Source organism: Rhincodon typus, chromosome 14 (assembly GCF_021869965.1).
Source record: "Rhincodon typus isolate 14 chromosome 14, sRhiTyp1.1, whole genome shotgun sequence".
In the NCBI taxonomy this organism is placed as follows: Eukaryota; Metazoa; Chordata; class Chondrichthyes; order Orectolobiformes; family Rhincodontidae; genus Rhincodon; species Rhincodon typus.
The window spans coordinates 58,011,177-58,030,119 of NC_063345.1; the positions used below are offsets into that span (position 1 = coordinate 58,011,177).

Sequence of the window (18,943 nt, forward strand, 5' to 3'; positions counted from 1 at the left end):
ACCCTCTGCGTAAAAAAGTTGCCCCTCAGGTTCCCTTGTATTCTTTCCCCTCTTACCTTAAACTGATGCCCTCTGGTCCTCAATTCCCCCCACCCTGGGAAAAAAGATTGAGTGCATTCACCCTATCCATGCCTCTCATGATCTTATACACTGCAATAAGGTAGCCCCTCACTCTCCTCGCTCTAAAGAAAACAAGTCCTAGCTTGCCCAACCTCTCCCTATAACTCAGTCCCTCGGGCCCTGGCAACATCCTTGTAAATTTCCTCTGCATTCTTTCCAGTTCAATAACATCCTTCCTATAGCAAGGTGGCCAAAACTGAACACAATACAGCAAGCGGGGCTTCACCAACATCTTCTACACTGCGTCATAACTTCCCAACTTCTATACTTAATGCCCTGACTGATGAAGGCCAGTGTGTCAAAAGCCTTCTTCACTGCCCTGTCTATCTGTGACTCCACTTTCAGAGAACCGTGCACCTGAACTCCAAGGTCCCTCTCTTCCATACGCTCCTTAAGGCCCTACTAATCACCATGAAACTTCTATCTTGATATGACTTTTCAAAATTCAAGACCTCACACTTATCTATATTAAACTCTATTTGCCATTTCTCAGCCCACTTTGCCAGCTGATCAAGATCCTGATGCAATTTCTGATAACCTTCCTCATTGTCCACGATACTGACTATTTCAGTGTCATCTGCAAACTTACTAATCAGGCCTTATACATTTTAATCCAAATCATTGATATAGATAACAAACAGCAATGGGCTCAGCACCAACCCCCAAGGCACACCTCTAGTCACAAGCCTCCAGTCCGACAAGCATCCTTCCACTATTACTCTCTGCTTCCTACCTACATGTGTAGTCAACAGTTTCATCTGACATTCTTGTAATCTTGTTACATATAGGAGAGTATTTGTGCACTCGTTTACTATAATATGGGTATTTCCAGTACTGGGAATCTTGTAATGTATGAATAATGTGGCTTGATATTACTGTGCGACTGTTATTTGCTGGATTTTCAGCTTAGAAATCTCTCATAGATAGAGTGACATTTCTAATTCTTGCTTAATTTGAATATTTTCAGTTGACGCTTAGCTTTAAGATTTTTTAAGGTACTTTGTCGGCCTGTAGTTATGCCTCTGAGTTTAAGTGAAGGAAAACTTAATGATTTCCCTGAATTGCTGATTAGACTCAATCACAGACTTCAGCTGCCACTCTTGCAGTGTTATACTTCTGAATATTCAATATTAACTTAGTCCAGTTTGGACTTAAGCTTTATCTTTGCTCCGGTTAGCTTTTTACTAGTTGCTTGCAGTTGTTGAACTACATTTTTGTACACTATCTCAGAAGTTTGAAGTTTTTGTCCAAATATATCAAGTTCATCTTGATGTTCTTTGCTTTGTTGTAGATTCGCTTCCTATAAAGTTGATTTCTGCTAACAGAGTGGAGCGTTATGAAGCATCGATGATCATGAATCTGAGTTGAAGGCTGAGACACTCTTCAAACATAATCGACAATCCCTTTCTAACTCCATACAGTGAGGCTTCTCAGATATCGTGACCACCTTGTGGCCTGTGGAGAATTCTGAAGTTTCGGTGATATTCATTAGTGTTACAACCATTAGCATGTTTTCTTCAGCTGCTGCCTCTTGAGGGATGTCTGTAATTTGTGCCTCTTGATTGCACTCAGGTTGCAACACTGATGGTCATTTATCTTCAACTGATTGGCTTGAATTTTGACTTTGTCCCATTCATCTCTAAAGGGTGGAGGTGCAGTTGACAGAAGCTAAGATTAATCTGGGTCTGGTTGCTGCTGTTGCTGTTATATGGCATTTGTGGGTTATAGTAAAATAAGCCATAGTTACACCTTTGTTGCCTTCTTCAACAAAGGGACAGTTCTCCTCAAAAAAAGATAATTTTCATGCCCAATGTCAGTCCAGTCCAAGAGTAGAGGAAGATCCAGGACCTCTGCTTCTAGCAAATGAATGACAGCTTCATTCTGTCTCATTCTTACCTGAAACAGCAAAGTATTTTTGCAGCTGGTTAACTTCAATCTTGGTGGCTTTTTATCCCACTGTTTGTAGCCTCTCTTCTAAGAGAGAGGAAAGATCAGCACTATCTTCCTGTCGTCCTATGGATTGTGGTTCTGTGCTCAAGGCTGATTCACGGTACACTGAAACAACTTCAGTTTCCGCTTCAATGGTTAAACAAAGGAGATTCAAAAGCTCACAGCAATCTCTGTTTAATAATGGAGAATCCGACTGGGAATAACATACTAAAGTCTCGGTGAACTTCCATCAGAATAGAGTGCAGGCTGATTCTGACTCTGATTTTAATATCACCTCCACCGCAAAGCTGATTGGAAGATGATTGGAGTCATCTTGGCCTCAATCATGAGGGTGAAACTGAGAGAATAAGTTATTTGTCCTGTTTTCCAGTATAAAATTAGTTTTCTTGCCAATAACCATGACATCTGCATGCAAAATTCAAGCTGCGATTTTGCTTTTTTAGAAATGCCAAAAGCCTGCAATGGGCTTATTATATACCCAGAATAATTCATTCTGATCCTCAGTGTCCTCCACACTTTGGGCACATACAGACTGCTGAAGTCTGTTTTGATTTGTACTGTTGATCCAGACCGGACTTGGTCTCTGTCTTGCACTCGTGATCTCCTGGTTAGACAAAGTTCTCACCAACAGTATCATTTAATGCCATTCACTGTATCTTTTCTCTGCCGCACTGTTTGCCAGCAGACACTTTATACGTCTTTTTCATTTCCCAATTCTGTGAACACCTCTAATCTGCAGTTACGTGGGTGATTGGCTTAATCATTGTGCTGTGTTTCCTGCGGCAGGTTTTTCCTGTGCCTTTTTCAGCATTGCCTGGGATTTCCCTCTCTGTGGTCTGTGACCTCGAAACCGTTCCTCTGATATTCCCTCTTGTTGCGAGGCTGCTGATCAGGTTTTCCCTCCTCTTTTATGGTCAGATTTCTAGCTTGTCCTGGGCCTTCATTCACTGCCCTATACTGCCATTGGGTTTCTCTGAAGATCACCCCTCACTGCTTACTGCAGCTCCTGTGACTGTGGTCAAAGCTTGCAGGATTAGGTCTGAGTCATTGATAGAAGGTAGACCGCATCGATATCAGTGAATATTAACAACATTTATTCAGTAAAGATGACATCTGAGCAACCAGACACACTTGGCTACCATATCAGCTCACATCATCATGATGTGGCACCTGAGATACATGCTCAGTAGCTCTTCTTAGAGCATGTGTTACCCCTTCACTCGCAATGCACCAGGAACAACACAATACTCGGTGGAAGGGAATGGAGTCCAGATGAAATGCAGGCATTACTGACGTTTAATGACCTCCGGATATTTAAGTACCTTCCTGGATATTGATCTTGCTGGTTGAGATGCAGCCGTTTCTGGATTTTGACAAGGGAAGGCTAATAGGAGTGGCCCCGTTATGATTTGATCCACACCTAGGCTGGAATTTAGGGTCAGTATCTGTAGAGTGGTTTGAGTTTGTGCAAGGCGCTAAATAAATGCAAGTCTTCAATGTTCATACACCAAATGACTTTCTGTTTTATTAAGTGGGAAGACAAAATAATTAAAAGATAGGAAGCACCTCATCGCATCTGGAGCAAACAAATAAAAAACACATTCAAAATGACACTTATAGGAAAGAGAATAAGATATGGTGCACAAATATTGTCCTTCAAACAACATTTGCTTGATAATGAAACCAATAGGTCTCCAGGGACTTTTGTTTTCTGCCCACAGAAAACATATAAGTACAATTATTTGTTGATAATTACACGCAATAAAACAAAAAAATCTACCAAGGAACTGTTTAACAAAAAATACTTTAAAGAGCTTTGAAAGCTGCTCATCCAAATGTCATTTGTTCAAGTTGACTCAACTTGCACAGCTAGATATGGATTAAACCACTGATGTACTAATAATGAATAATCTTGCAATAAGAAAATAATGCAGTCTTCCATACGTCATATTGTGTTTTGTAGCAATCAATTTCACATGGCCATAAAGTCATAGCTATATCAGAACAGATTGAGGTAGGAGTATGTGCTCTGGTGTGATTTTGGTCAGATGGATTACACTAAATCTCATCAGTGAGATGTTGCATTAGCCCAGCCAACAACTGTTCTCGCAGATATATCCTTTGAGTTGGTTTTTAATTAAATATTTGATTATTGATATCCGACTGGGGGTTGTCCAGTGATATGTCTGCTGACAGTATCCATTTGATTCCACCCGTGGGTGACTGACTGTGTGGCTTTTGCACATTCTCCCTGTGTCTGCGTGGGTTTCCTCTGGGTAGTGCAGTTTCTTCCCACAGTCCAGGGATATGCAGCTTAGGTGGGTTAGGCATGGGAAAAGCAGAGTTACAGGGTTGGGTAGCATCAAGGTGGGATGTTCTTTGGAGGGTCGGTGTGGATTCGATGGGCTGAATGGCCTGCTTACACACTGTAGGGATTCTATGATTTTATAATGAATCACCATCATTGCAGGTAATGGATTATCAGGCCAAATAATGGAATCATAGAATCCCTATAGTGTAGCAAGAGGCAATTCAGCCCATTGAGTCTGCACCAACCCTCTGAAGAGCATCCCAATCAGACCCATCCCTGCACCTTATTCCTGTAATTCCACTTTTCCCATGGCAAATCCACCTAACCTGTACATCTTTGGACTGTGGGAGGAAACTGGAGGAAACCCACGCAGACACGGGGAGAATGTGCAAACTGCACACAGACATTCACCCGAGGCTGGAATCGAACTTGAATCTCTAGCGCTGTGAGGCAGCAGTGCTAGCCACTTTCTGGCTATCATTAATGATATATTAATGACAAACGCCAGGAAATTAAGAGGTGCATGATGAGTTATGAAACTCTACAGCTGACTGGTTGAAGGGCTTCTAATCCTTAACTTTCTGCCAGAACTTGCTGAATTTTTATATTAATTGACCATTAAACTCACAATGGAAAGTTAGGCTAAAAATTAACTATGTAGATATTTCGAGTCAGAGATGTAACAACACACCTCTGGGGCAGACAGGCATTGAAGCCAAGCCTCCTGGCCCAGAGATAGGGATATTAACGCTGTACCACTACAGCACTCAATACTTTACAATGTATGCACTTTATAAAAGATACCGTCATTGTACAGAAAGGTAAACTATTAAGTCTGATTTCTGCATGCAATCATTACCCCTAAAAGTTCTTAAAAGCGTAAACAATTGATATTGAAGTTCTTACTTTACTTTCTCTTTTGTCTTACACCTATGTATGTTGTGAAGATGGCTCTAATCCTTTATCCCTCACATTAGGAACTGGGAGAATATCTCAACTGACTTTTGATTGAAAGATGCACCCAAGAGTTTCTTGGGTTCACTGCAAATTGCCAATAAAAACAAATCAGAATACAATCTACATATTGCATCAAACTTAAGTAAATGCTGCAATAGATACTCTATTCTGTCAGCTACATTTTTACTGACTAATAAGAGACATGGAGTAAAAACATAACCAAAGAATGCTAGATTTCTAGCGGATGCTAGAAATCAGAAACAAAAGCAGAAATTCCTGGGAAAATGCAACAGGTCTGGCAGCGTCTGTGGCGAGAAAGCAGAGTTAATGTTTCATGTCCAGTGACCATTCCTCAGAATTTCTGTTTTTATTTCAGAGTCACAAAGTCATCAGGCTGGATTTTACAGGAGGACAGACTGCTCTTCTCCCAATCCATGGAAGAACAGTTGGTCTGAAATGGACCAGTTTTCAAGAAGTTTGCCTTGCAGCGATAATACATGGGGGAGTGGTCTGAATAGGCTCAAGGTAGACTTCCATCTCTTGGTGGGATGAAACCTGCCCTCAAGAATTGTGGGACAACAAGGTACAGGACTGGATGAACACAGCAGGCCAAGCAGCATCATAGGAGCAGAGAGGCTGACGTTTCGGGCCTAGACCCTTCATCAGAAAAAGCTCAAGAATTGTGGCTCTTGCAGTCTGAGCAGTGACATTACTCAGCAGTGTCCATTGCTGGGACTTCAAGGAGGCATAGAAGAAGTGGACATGGCCACTGGCCACTGGGCAGAGGTAAGTCTGGTGTTTTCCAAAGGGGAGGAACCTCAGGGACCTGGTAAAATAGTGGTTGGGTACCTGTTCTGCATTTTTGTCCTGTTGTTATCGTGAAACACTTTTGGTGCTGCATACTTGAAGGGAAATGAAAAGGGTTACACCTGCTCTGCCCTTGCCCAGCCTACTAAGCCCTCTTCATTCTAATACATTCTTGGGTGGGGTATGGAGGAATGAATTGCTCTTCCGAGCTGAAATCCATGCCTTCTCTGTTGCTCTCTCTGTGTTGCTGGAATATTCCTGGTAGTTTGCCCCCTTGCGGTGGTGTGATCACTGAGCTGACATGGGATGCCTTCACCCACTGCTTAGTGCTACAGGGATTAACGGGTATGGGGGGAAAAGTGGAAGCAAGCGACTGAGTTGGATGGTCAGCCATGATCATATTGAATAGTGGAGCAAGCTCGAAGGGTTGAATGGCCTGCTCCTCCTCTTTTCAATGGTGTTGCTGGTTTTCTTCTTCAGGCTTTTTGGTAACGTTCACTGCCGTTTTCTGGGACTGGTCACCATTGTTGTTACCATGTAGGTGAAGTGATATTCATGAGGTCAGCCAGCTGGACCTCACAGAGCATGAGCTCCCTGATCAGGGCAGTTAATCTGGTCCAACTGGGGAGATCTGGCTGACATAAAAGGATTGATGTCACGGGTATTGAGAGGCAGTGCTATTGTCAAAAGCTATGCATTGGTAAATGAAGGGTGATTGGTGATGGGATACCAACCTCTGAACAGTTATTTCAGTAGGAACATCACTTAGGAGGTGGAGACAAACCAGAGTTTAACACAAGTTTAGTGCAAGCTGTTAACATTTATTGTCAATAATGTATATACATTAATATGGTTGAGCAGGTCTTTGCTACTGCCTTCTTCCGTCATGCTCTGAACCATGTGATCTGACATAGCTCTTTATGCACATGCTGAGAAGCTATTATTAGAGCATGGTACAGTTAATCTTTTGCTCCCAACAGTGACTTTTTTAAAGTTGGATGGTTCAGGACTGACTTTTATTTTGGAGGAAGCGACAGCGAGTGAAGTTCAGCCCCATGTATTTTTTCATATTGTTTCCAGTTAGAAAGACTGAGCCTTCAAAATGACAGCTTCTGTTATTGTCAGATATACATGGAGCATGTTTGTACATTTTTGCTCTCTTTGCTGTTTTAATACAGTCATCAACACATTTGTCATGATTTGTAATGGCTAGCAGACAAATAAAGTGGATGTTTTTGTCACGTCAACAGACTCTGTAAATATTTTTTAGCAGCACAATGAGATCAATGATAGTTGAAACCCTCATCAATGCACAAAGGTTGGCTTGTTAAATGCAGTTCAGATCCCAGGGCTATTTTAGCCAGAGCTACCATGGAGAAACAACAGTTGGAGTGAATCCAGAAGGAGCAGTTGTAAGATCAAAATATTTTAAGGTTTTTCTGCAGGCTAGGAGGAGCAGAAGAAACATGCACAATGACACCACACGCAAACTGGAGGAGCAGCATCTCATATTCTGCCTCGGGAGCCTACAGCCTAATGACCTAAATATGGAATTCACCAGTTTTAAAATCTCCCCACCCCCCAGTCTCATCCATGACCAACCCTCCGTCTCATCCCGCCTTCTTGACCTGACACAACCTGTCAATCTTCTCTCCCACCTATCCGTCCCACCCTCCCACCTCACTGACTAATCCCCACCACTCCCTACCTGCACTTATCTATCACCATCCCAACGACCTTCCCCAGCCCTATCCCTCCTGTCTCTATTTCGGAGTTCCCTTCCTAATCCCCATTTCTGAAGAAGGGTCCCGATCCAAAATGTCAACCTTCCTGCCCCATCTGATGCCCCCTGGCCTGCTGTGTTCCTCCAGCTCCACACTGTGTTATCTTCAATCCTGCTACTTCTTACCAGTAAATGTTGTCCAGGTTTCACCTTCTTGTGACATGCGCCCACCACCCATCTTGCAGAGGCTACTTCCTATCAAACAAAATTCTGCCCACCCCACCGCCACCCCGACTCACTAGGTAAGGATTGACACCATGTTCTGACCAGGAATAAGGTCCTAAAATAAACAGGCCATTCTCATACTCCCAGGTTCTAACCTGGCCCTTAGATATCTTAATCCTTATTATCAACTATTGCTGCATTCCGTATGCACTAGTGTGGGCGCTAAAACATAAGTACTCCAATCTGACTAACAATCATTGCTGTGTAATGACAGCAACTGTCAATAGAAGTCTGGATGTTATTTAACTCGCCATAACACAGCATAGCCAATATTTATCTTGCAGTGCACATTTAATGGCTAGTAGATTGTCTTATTTGTGTTTTAAATCAACCAGTTACATAATTTTTTAATGTAATTATGCTCTACTTTATTTTGTAATCAAAGGCATTCCGTTAAAATCCTTTTAGAAATGTGGATTGCCGAATGGAAATCCTGTAAAAAGTGTTAAATATCTGAACAATCAACTTCCCTCACTTTGTAAGAAACAAGTTGCTTTTCCCTTTTAATTTTCATCTATCCCACACTGTGTATTCTGGTCTTTTGGTACCAGTTTGATCATCATTAAAAAGATAAAAACAATCTCCAACACTGGTCAGCACAAAGATAAGACAAGAATTGTATGAATCTGTCAATGTTTGTGAACTCTTCCTGTTTAAGCAGTGATAACAAGAGCTTTAGAATACTGATCACTTTCCATGAAGGTTCTGGCATCTGATTCTGTCACTAACATCAATTACAGAGAGGACAAAACCAAAATCAAGTAGCAAAGGGTGACATGACAAAATAGCCACCAAAGATTGATTGACTCCAGAGAGTTTAAAACTGTGCACTGAGAAGCTGAGAGTCATCAGAGACATCATGTACACCTGGACGCTCATCTGTGCTCTGGCTATTCTGTCAGCAGCAGGTCAATTGAAAGCTCTTCCAGTTTTCCCCGAGAACTCCAGGATACAAGAAGGTAAGTGTAATGCCTCCAGCTCCATGACTGTAGAAAGTAACTTTTGTATGCACAATGGTTTTTTTGTCTGCTTTTTGTTACATCAGTTTTATCCTATTGATTCATGTTCACAAGCAACTGGACCAAAGGACACCAGCGTCTGGCAAAGAGATGAGCTGCATCCAATGTTTGTAGGTTGAATGGATGGGCAGGTCCTGGAAATGGCCAGATATTGAACACACTTTTCCAATGTCATCTATTCAAATGTTACAAATTGTGTGTATTTCTTTTGAGCAACAAGTGCCAGATGATGTCAGGACAGAAAATAAAACTGTACTTTAATAAGAAGAGACACTTAAGTAACAAATGGAATAAACCAGCATGAGGTCAAGGTTAAAATATTCTTCTTATAAGGCAAGCAGTATCAAAGTAGCTTTCCTTTCCCCAATAATAAGCAGTGACATATTATACTCCAACATATACTCAAAAAAAACAGGAAGCCATCATGCGTTTGCCAGCTCTATGAAAAAACTTGCAAATTGGTCTTAATCCCCTAATCTTTCAAGTATGTATCTAATTCTCTTTTTAAGGTTACTGTTGAATCTGCTCTTCATCCCTGTATTATTGTATTACAGACTACACCTATCCTCTGCATTAAAAACTTCCCTTCATTTTTTCCTCATTTTGTTTTGCCAATGACCTTAAATCATGTTCGCTGGTTGAGCCACCCATGGAATCATTTCCTCCCTATGTGCTTTCTTCAAGCCCCTCAAAATTTTGTACATCATTATTGACCTCTCTTTAACTTTCTCTGCTTTAAAGAGAACAATATCTTTAGTTTCTCGACAGATCTGAAGTCCATCTTTTTTGGAACCATTCTAAATATTTGCTTTATCCTCAAATGTTTTGTTTGAGAGTCACAAGGATTATTTTTGAGACATGCAGACATTCACAATGTCTTCTCATAGAATTTTTACAGTGTGAACGTGGGCTATTTGGCCCATTGAATCCTTACAGGCCCTGTAAAGAGCATCCCAACCAGACCCGCACCACCACTCCCCTACCCCCAACTCTATCCCTGTAACCCTGTATTTCCCATGGCTAATCCACCTAGCCTGCACATCCCTGGACACTACAGGGCAATTTAGCGTGGCTAATCCACCTAACCTACACATCTTTGGACTGTGGGAGGAAACTGGAGCATCTGCGGGAAACCCACGCAGGCACAGGGAGAATGTGCAAACTCTGCACAGACAGTCGCCCAATGGTGGGATGGAACATGGGTCCCTGGCACTGTGAGGCAGAAGTGCTAATCAACTATGAGACAGTGCTGCCAACCAACACCCCCCCCTTTCAATCTGTTACCTGCCTCCACACCATGTCTGCTGCCTCTACTACATATAACTCAGTAGACAATATGCATGGTTCTGTCGCACGAGAATTAACTCATGTAGACAAGCCTATTTCTTATGCCTTCAAATTTTTTTTCGTGGAGGTATTGAATTTTTCAAAATATCTTTCTCATTGACGCTACCTATACATAGGGGCTCAGTTAGTTAAGTTGGTTGGATGGTTGGTTTGCGATGCAGAATGATACCACCATGACAGGTTTACTTCCCACAATGACTGAGGTCAACATGAAGGTCCCACTTTCTCAATCTCACTGGAGACATGGTGACCCTGAGGTTACACCAGAATCAGTCATCTCTCTGTAATGAGAAAGTAGCCCTATGATCCAGTAGGGCTATGATGACCTCAACTTTTACTTACACATCTAGTTCCATAAGGCACTAAACAATATCCACCACTTCTAATGACTCTCTTCAGTTGATACACTTCTGTGTGTAACAGACATATTCTATAATAAGCCTGTTCATTTATTTTCTGACTGATTTGAAAGCTGGTTTTATTCCAACTACAACTGTACCATGTGTTTATTTAATGTATTAACAGAATCGGCAAAGGTCCAGCTGTAAGGTACTGAGATGATGTGCACTGACCGTTGTACAGATCACAATTAGAAATTTACTGAGCAGTTCCAAACTTGCTCAATATTTGATATTTAATGTAAAAGTCTTCAAATAATTAATACGTTTAACGTATGACTGATATTCTATTCGAGCTAAGCAACTCAGCGTAATAAGTAAACCGTACTGGAACACAACTGATAAATTTAGTGGTTACACATTTCCATGCATTTCAGATTGTGTTTTCCTCTTCATTAATATTTGTGTATGAATAGATGTGATGATTAAGTCGATTTCATTATTTTATACCTGTGTCTTAACTTTTTTAATTAAACTGTCCAATCTGACATGCTGCTCCATCGACCAGCTTCAGGTAGGTAGTGGGGTTTGTTTTGTACTAAGTGCTGAACTACCTGAGATACCACCTTTCAGATCAGACTTTAAATGGAAACCCCATCTACCTCTTAAATCGGATGCACGTTATCCCCTGGCACAAATAAGAAAAGCACAGAATAGATCTCCCCGGTGTCCAAGCCAATACCAACCCCTTAACTAACATTACTGTAACAGATAATTTAGTTATCGATATTGTAATTTTAAACGGGACCCTGCTGTTTGTAAATTGGGTGCTTTGTTTATCTACCTCACAACAATGCGTATACTTTAAAAGTAGCTCCTAGTTTGGGAAATAATTGGATATGTTGATGTTATGAAAGACTTACTATAAATGTAAGTTCTTTCAATTGCTGTAAAGGAGTATTATACTTAATGATGCAAAATTGTTATGTACTGACATTTAATTTGTCCTTTAAAGCCACAGAAACACCCATAATGTTATCCTCAATTAATCAACTTCAGATTAATTGATGGTTGTAGTCCCTTATTGTCTTAGACACTTCTTGATTCCTGAAATCAATTAGAAGTATTTTTTGTTGATGCAAAAGTATCTGTGAATTTGAAGATGAGTGACTATCTGAGATTGCAGTGCATACAATCGACAGATATCACTTTAATTATCTTAGAATAACTGATGCTGACATGAGGCACTTGATGTGAAGAGGTACTTGAGTGGAGCAACTTAAATCTATGTCCAAGATCTGACAGCTTTAACTCTTAAAAAAAAGGAAATGTCTTCTTGGCGTTTACTATTTTCTCTCGCTGTATTTTGGTGAGACGGTTTGAAAATGAGCTCAAACCAATTACTTTGTTGATTACTTTCCCCTTGGCTATTCTATCACAAAGACAGTAGACAGAATTTTATAATCCTGCTGAAGGCAGATGGTGCCAGAATTTCCTGGCACATGCAGTCTGGTCTCTGGACTATTTTTAAGTAAGTATGCAGGAGACAACTAGCCATTTGCACATGGGAGGGATAGCTAACTGAGGCCATTAAGGGTCTTGTTAAGGTCCAGCTCAAACCCTTGACTGAAATTTTCCAGTCAGCAGAGGGTCCTCCAGTGGTGACCAAAACACAGCCTGAGAGAGGACAAGGCCTGCTAGCACTACACTGGGAGGCTCACAGTTAGAATAGAATCCCTCAGTGCCATTTGGTCTGACAAGTCCACACCGACTCTCTGAAGAACGTCCCACACAGACCCTCACTCCTACCCTATCGCTGCACTTCCCATGGCCAATTCACCTAACCTGCACATCTTTGGACAATGAGAGGAAGCCAGAGCACCTGGAGGAAACCCACGCAGACACGGTGAGAACGTGCAAACTCCACACAGACGGTCACCCAAGGCTAGAATCGAACCCGGGTCCCTGGTGCTATGAGGCAGCAGTGCTAACCACTGAGCCACCATACTGCCCATAACCACTGAGCCACCATACTGCCCATAACCACTGAGCCACCGTGCTGCCCATTCCTGAAGAGCTTTAAACCACTCCCATTACCCAACTTCACTGCTGCAAAAGACCACAATGATGACAGCAGACTGACATATAAAGGAGTTACCACTCAATTTTAGTGGATTTGTGAGCTGTGACCATTTTTTAATTTCAAAAGTGTAGACAGAGCACCACCATCTTGAAGTGCACTCTCTCTGTCTTACCTGTATTGACAGGTTGCATATTTTGCACAGCTGGAAGGCCTCTTAGAGGCCATCTAGAAAGCTAACGCATCGTACTTATTTGGATGGCAAACTAACCAAAAAATTGCATTTGTTGTGTCACTATACTAACTTGTATTGTAACATGGTTGTAAGTATGAATCAGCATATTCAAAGGCTAATGAATGGCTGTGAGCTATAGCAAAGATATCAGCCCCAGTAATCGAGCAGACCTTGACATCTACACGTGTTCCATTTCATCTTAAATGAACGTAGCAACAGAACTATTTACAGTCTACAAGGAAGATTACATTCCTGTGATGAGTTACTTCTCTAAATTTATCATTCTTCGACAATTTAGCAACGTGTGACCGTTGCTGACACGATAGTCGGTATTTTTCAGTTTATTTAGTATTCTAGAATGGATGGTGTCTGACAATGGACTGCAGTCCTTTAGTAAATGATTTCAAGACATGTATTAAGAGGAGAGTGATCCATAGCATATCATCATCCCACTATCCTCACTCAAATGGTTTAGTGAAATGTATGGTGCATAGCATCAAATCAATGATCATGAAGTGTTGCACAACAAAGCAGGATTTTCACATCGCAGTGTTGTATTTTTGTACAACACCAATGGAGAGAGGGGTAGCCATCTGCTGCATAACTTATGCGCAAGAGGCATGTGCAAAGGACTTCTATCAGTAATGAATTGTCTAATCATTCTGAGACACACTACATTCTTCTTCAAAGACAGAGGAGAATTAAAGAGATTCACAACAAGCGGGCATTTATATAACTGCCTAAACTATGCAGTGATCAGAGAGCATGATCTAAAAATACTAAATCCAAATACTTAGATACCAGCAAGGGTTTCTAAAATATGCAGCCAGCCCAGGTGACAAGAAGTGTTTTCTCATCATGGGGCTACATTGCGAATGAACAGAAACCAGATCAGACCAATATACAACAGACCTATTGTACAGCATGCACAATGCATACAGTGATTGAGGAAGAATATTCTGATGATGATGAGTGTGCAGTGATGTTGAGTGACAGCCCCCAGCAGCAAACCAACAAACTTATCAAACAAGTTCAACAGAGGAAACCACAAACCATTCCAGACAGGTATACAATTGCCAGATCAGGATGGGTTATCAAACGTGAAAGATATCTCATTAAAGTTTGTATAAATGTAGACACATAGAACTTAGGAGCAGGATGAGGCCATTCGGCCCTTTGAGCCTGCTCCGGCATTCTTCACGACCGTGGCCGATCGACCAACTCAATAGTCTAATCCTGCTTTCTCCCCGTAAACTTTGATCCCATTCACCCCAAGTGCTATATCTATTCAGTATAATTACTGAATTAACAACATGTGCCTATATACAACCAATGTATACCTCTTTGATATCTTTTTATCTTTGGAAAAATGGAGATGCTATTTATGTCTCACGGTAAGTATGTCACTACACCTTTAAGAGATACGCTTTTGATTCAATGACTGTATCAAAAAATGTGACCTGAGGATGTAAAGTTCTCATTTGTTACTTTACTGGGGATCACTTGAAACATGACATAATACAAGAAGCTTGCTGCTTTGTGTGATACAATAATTTCATGTTAGCACAAAAGCTGAAAGTACCTGAAGAATGTAATGTCTGTATGTATTAGGTAGCTGTTGGATTCTTCAATTCAACAACATCCATGCCTCGTTTCTTATGTTATGAAGGGTAACCATAAACCATTACCGCATAAAGTGAACTACCTGGAGTTAAAACCCACATGAAAAGTACAATGTGTAAATGTACAATGTTTTGTTCATGGTTTTCCTTTCCTTCCCCAAATATACTATGAAAATTTAGCTTTTAAGAACTTGCAGTTTTTCAACAAGAAACTTTCTACAAGTGAGTGGGAGGCATAAGGCCATAGAGGGACTTGAATACAACTAACTGCAACTATTATATATCAAAATCAATTTAAAATTGTCTGTTTTAATTTGTGTGCTTTGATGATGAAAATCAGTAACATCTGGTTCCTTCACTCTCCAACTGATTTGACTGACATTCTTCAGTCTCACCAGCAAACAAAGCAAATTAACAGATTTAAGTGTATTCTCTCCTGATGAAAAGAATTGGGTTTTCCTATGAAATGTTAACAAACTGGGTTGAGTGTCAAGTCTCAGTGTAAAAGACTGACAATTGATTTTGCAGAAAATAGAATTGCAATCTGCAAAGATGACGCAGCTCATACAGTTGACAGCTGTTAGTTTTATTTTGCTTTGATATTCAACAGAATTTGACCCCAAAATGACTGAGGGTGCAGTTGGATTCTTGTCAAATGATCTTTCCTCTCTTGGAGCTAAGAGAATGGCCAACGTCTATTCTGTGATTCCAAAGCAAGAGGAGATTGATCTGGGAGGAGCTGGTCTACGGGAAGGTAAGAAATACCTCCTTACCAATCTACTGCTATCTTATTGGGACATTTCCTTTCAACTTCGTAGAAATAGTTGCTTTTTCTTTTGAAAATTACTCTTGCAGAAATAAGTCATGGTGTTTACATTGGCTATAAACCAGCAAAGAAAACAAAAACCGACACGACTCATTGACCCTCTCCACATTTTTTGTACTGTTATGATTTATTTTCCTGAATACATCACTTTTGTTTAACAAAGTCTTTTCCAAATAAAATCCCCATCTGCATTATTGCTGGGAATGACCTGCACTATATAGTTGACTGCCATAATTTCAGGAGTGCTGACGATAAACATTGCCTCAATAATTCTGAAGTAATATATTGCTTTAACCATTTACAGATACTGTAGAGCCACTTGGAGATAAAGCCAAACTGGTAAGTGTTAAGATAAACTCACTCTAACTGGGGAGTTTTTTGTTTCATTCCTTCTTACTCTGTTATCTTCCTGATCAATGACCAGACATTGCATCCAGACAACCCATTGATTAAAAATTCACATTTCACATTCCTCCATCTTCTTGTCTGTCCCTGTTTTTGTAAACTTATCCAAACAAACAACCCTTTAAGATTTCTGTACGCCTCCAATAATTCTGATCTCTTGCACAACCCCTATTTTTGTTGCTGTGAAACTGATGGCTATACGTACAGCTGTCTTGGATCTGAACTCTGACAGTCTCCTCTCAATCTCTCACCATACCCTCTCTCCTCTTTTTAATCCAACATCTTAAAACCAACTCTCAGCTTTTGGTCACCTGTTGTAACATTTCAATATGTGAACTATCATCAGATTTGATCTGATAATGAAGCAAAGAGGGATCTCCCATTCTCCAGTGGTTTAATAAAATAGCCATCATGCTGCTTATAGAATGATCAATAGATGGTGCTATAACATAACTCCACTAACAACACAACCTCAACTTGAAATAACGAGGTTTAGAGCTGGATGAATACAGCAGGCCAGCATCAGAGGAGCGGGAAGGCTGACTTTTCAGGCCTAGACCCTTTTTCAGAAAAAGGGTCTAGACCCGAAACGTCGGCCTTCCTGCTCCTCTGATGCTGCTTGGCCTGCAGTGTTCATCCAGCTCTACACCTTGTTATCTCAGATTCTCCAGCATCTGCAGTTCCTACTATCTCTGAAACAATTTCAACCTCAACTTGAAGATCTGTTTAATCATTAATTTATTGCATATGAACAGCCTTAGTGTAAATCTCCAGAAAGATCAGGAGTTGAATTCAGATCGGTTTGGATTCAGAATATATTTTTAAAAAGTGTGAATTAAAAGAGCGAGTGATCAAACAACCCCCCACCATGCAATGTTGGGTGGCATTTTAGCACATTATTAGGAAGCACTGCTCTTTCAGGCTTGCACTCATTTGTGTATGCCATATTGAATGAAGGCCCTGTTTGCCATCTCAAGTGGGCATATCAGATCCTGCAACGCTGTTTTAAAGGAGAGCTTGAATCATAAATCCTTACAGTGTGGAAGCAGGCCCTTTGGCCCAACAAGTCCACACTGACCCTCTGAGCATCCCACCCAGACCCATCCCCCTATAACTCATCTAATCTACACATCCCTGAACACTACAGGCAATTTAGCATGGCCAATCCACCTAGCATGCACATCTTTGGACTGTGGGAGGAAACCCACACAAAAGGGGGGGAATGTGCAAACTCCACACAGTCACCCAAGGGTAGAATTGAACCAAGTTCCCTGGCACTGTGAGGCAGCAGTGCTAACCACTGAGCCACTGTGCCACCCCAATTGATTCTTTCCAGTTCTTTCCAGTGTTCTGTCTAATATTCATTCTTGAACCAACACTAAAATGGCATTGTTCAGTCATTCCCTATTGCCATTTATAAAACTGTTTAGTGCGCAAATTGGCTGCCGCATTTCCAAGTTTGTAACAGCAACTACATTTCAACAAAATACTGTAATGGGCTGTTTAATACATCCTGAGCTTGTGTTGAAAGGTGCATAAACATATCTTAAGTTTGTTTTTTTAATTTCAAGTTTGGTTATTCAGTTCTCTTCCCTTGCATCCGTTTGGTACATTTGTATGCATTTAGTTATTATTATATGATCAAAAGATATTGGAGACTCTTAACTATCTGACAGGATTTTCAGCCTTCCTAATCAGTGGCTGATTCATTTATTGGTTAGTAGTTAATCTGGGTGGTTAGCATTCATGCTTCTCAGCTGGATGATGTGGGTTTAAGCTATCCTTCAGGAATTCAACATATAATGCAAGCTGATGCTTCAGTGCACTGTTTGCAGAGGTGATGATGGTGCTACATTTTTAATGAGATATTGTGCATAAATTGGCTGTCGTAAGATCACTAAATATCAACAGTGCTTACACTTCAAAAGTAACTTCATACATGAGGAATGTTTTGGAGTCAAATTTGAGTAGACGTTCTTGCTTTTTTCATCTTACGTTGTCACTCATCAATGCTGGCACACTCAGAAGGAATTGTCGAGAACACCACAATCATAAAAATGGCTTAATGTGAGACTCATAACAAATGTGCCAGTGGAACAATTCATCATTTTGGCAGGCATGTCCAAACTCTCCATACGTATTATAATTCTTTACATAACTGACAATATATTCTGTTGTTATTTTTGCTGCACATGTCCCATGTAGATCGACAACGTGATGATGTTACTGTGGAAGTTTACTTCTACTCAAAATCTTCAACAGCGCAGGTTCTCAAAGCCTGCTCAGGCTTCTCTGCAATCCAGTAAGAGAGGTAAGGCCCTGAACAATCAGAAACAGATTCTCAAATTCCTGCCTCAGAAAACCTTCACCATTCATAGAATTCATGGGAAATTAAGTTCACCGTTTATTTGTTTAATCATTCTCCAGTGAACCCATTGCTTCAGCCTTGCCGACCTCAGCTTCTTCCTCTCCCCCAGCATCTCTACATTTTCCATTTCTGATCTCTTGTGCATGCCTGACTTTCTTCACTCCAACATAGGTGGTTGGCTTCAGCTATCAAGGTGCTAACCTCTGGAATTCCCTTCTTAAAGCTCTACACCTCTCTACCTTTCTCCCCCTTTGCAGCACTCTATAAAACCCATCTCTTTAGCCAGGCTTTTGATCAACTGCTCTAATATTAGGTCTTATCTGTGTCAAATGTTGATGATAATCCTTTCTGGACTTTACATTATGCAAGTGTAAATTATTGTCAGCCAGAGATTGTTAATTACCTCGGTGTTCAATGATATCGAATAGCATCTGTCCTTTTGATCATTCATCTTGTGGCATGTTATGAAAAGGATATGGAGAAGCTGCGACAACATAGTATGGAGCTTGCGGAACCCAGCAGGCCAGGCAGCATCAGAGGAGCAAGAAAA

At 40.8% G+C, this 18,943-nt stretch overlaps 1 protein-coding gene across 4 annotated transcripts in view; it reads left to right on the top strand.

The window, feature by feature from the left end:
* urp1 (urotensin-related peptide 1) overlaps positions 1 to 18,943 on the top strand; it is a 40,969-nt gene that overhangs the window by 19,404 nt on the left and 2,622 nt on the right. For 2 of the 4 annotated variants that reach the window (XM_048604973.1, XM_048604976.1), the window contains exons 2-6: positions 5,715 to 6,124; positions 8,894 to 9,112; positions 15,405 to 15,548; positions 15,925 to 15,959; positions 18,231 to 18,336. In XM_048604973.1, the coding sequence (XP_048460930.1) occupies positions 9,013 to 9,112; positions 15,405 to 15,548; positions 15,925 to 15,959; positions 18,231 to 18,336 (385 nt within the window). In that variant the 5' untranslated portion in view covers positions 5,715 to 6,124; positions 8,894 to 9,012. Of the gene's footprint in view, positions 1 to 1,437; positions 1,541 to 2,614; positions 3,508 to 5,714; positions 6,125 to 8,893; positions 9,113 to 15,404; positions 15,549 to 15,924; positions 15,960 to 18,230; positions 18,337 to 18,943 lie in introns of those variants that run through there. The other 2 variants (XM_048604975.1, XM_048604974.1) reach the window with 2 other exon arrangements.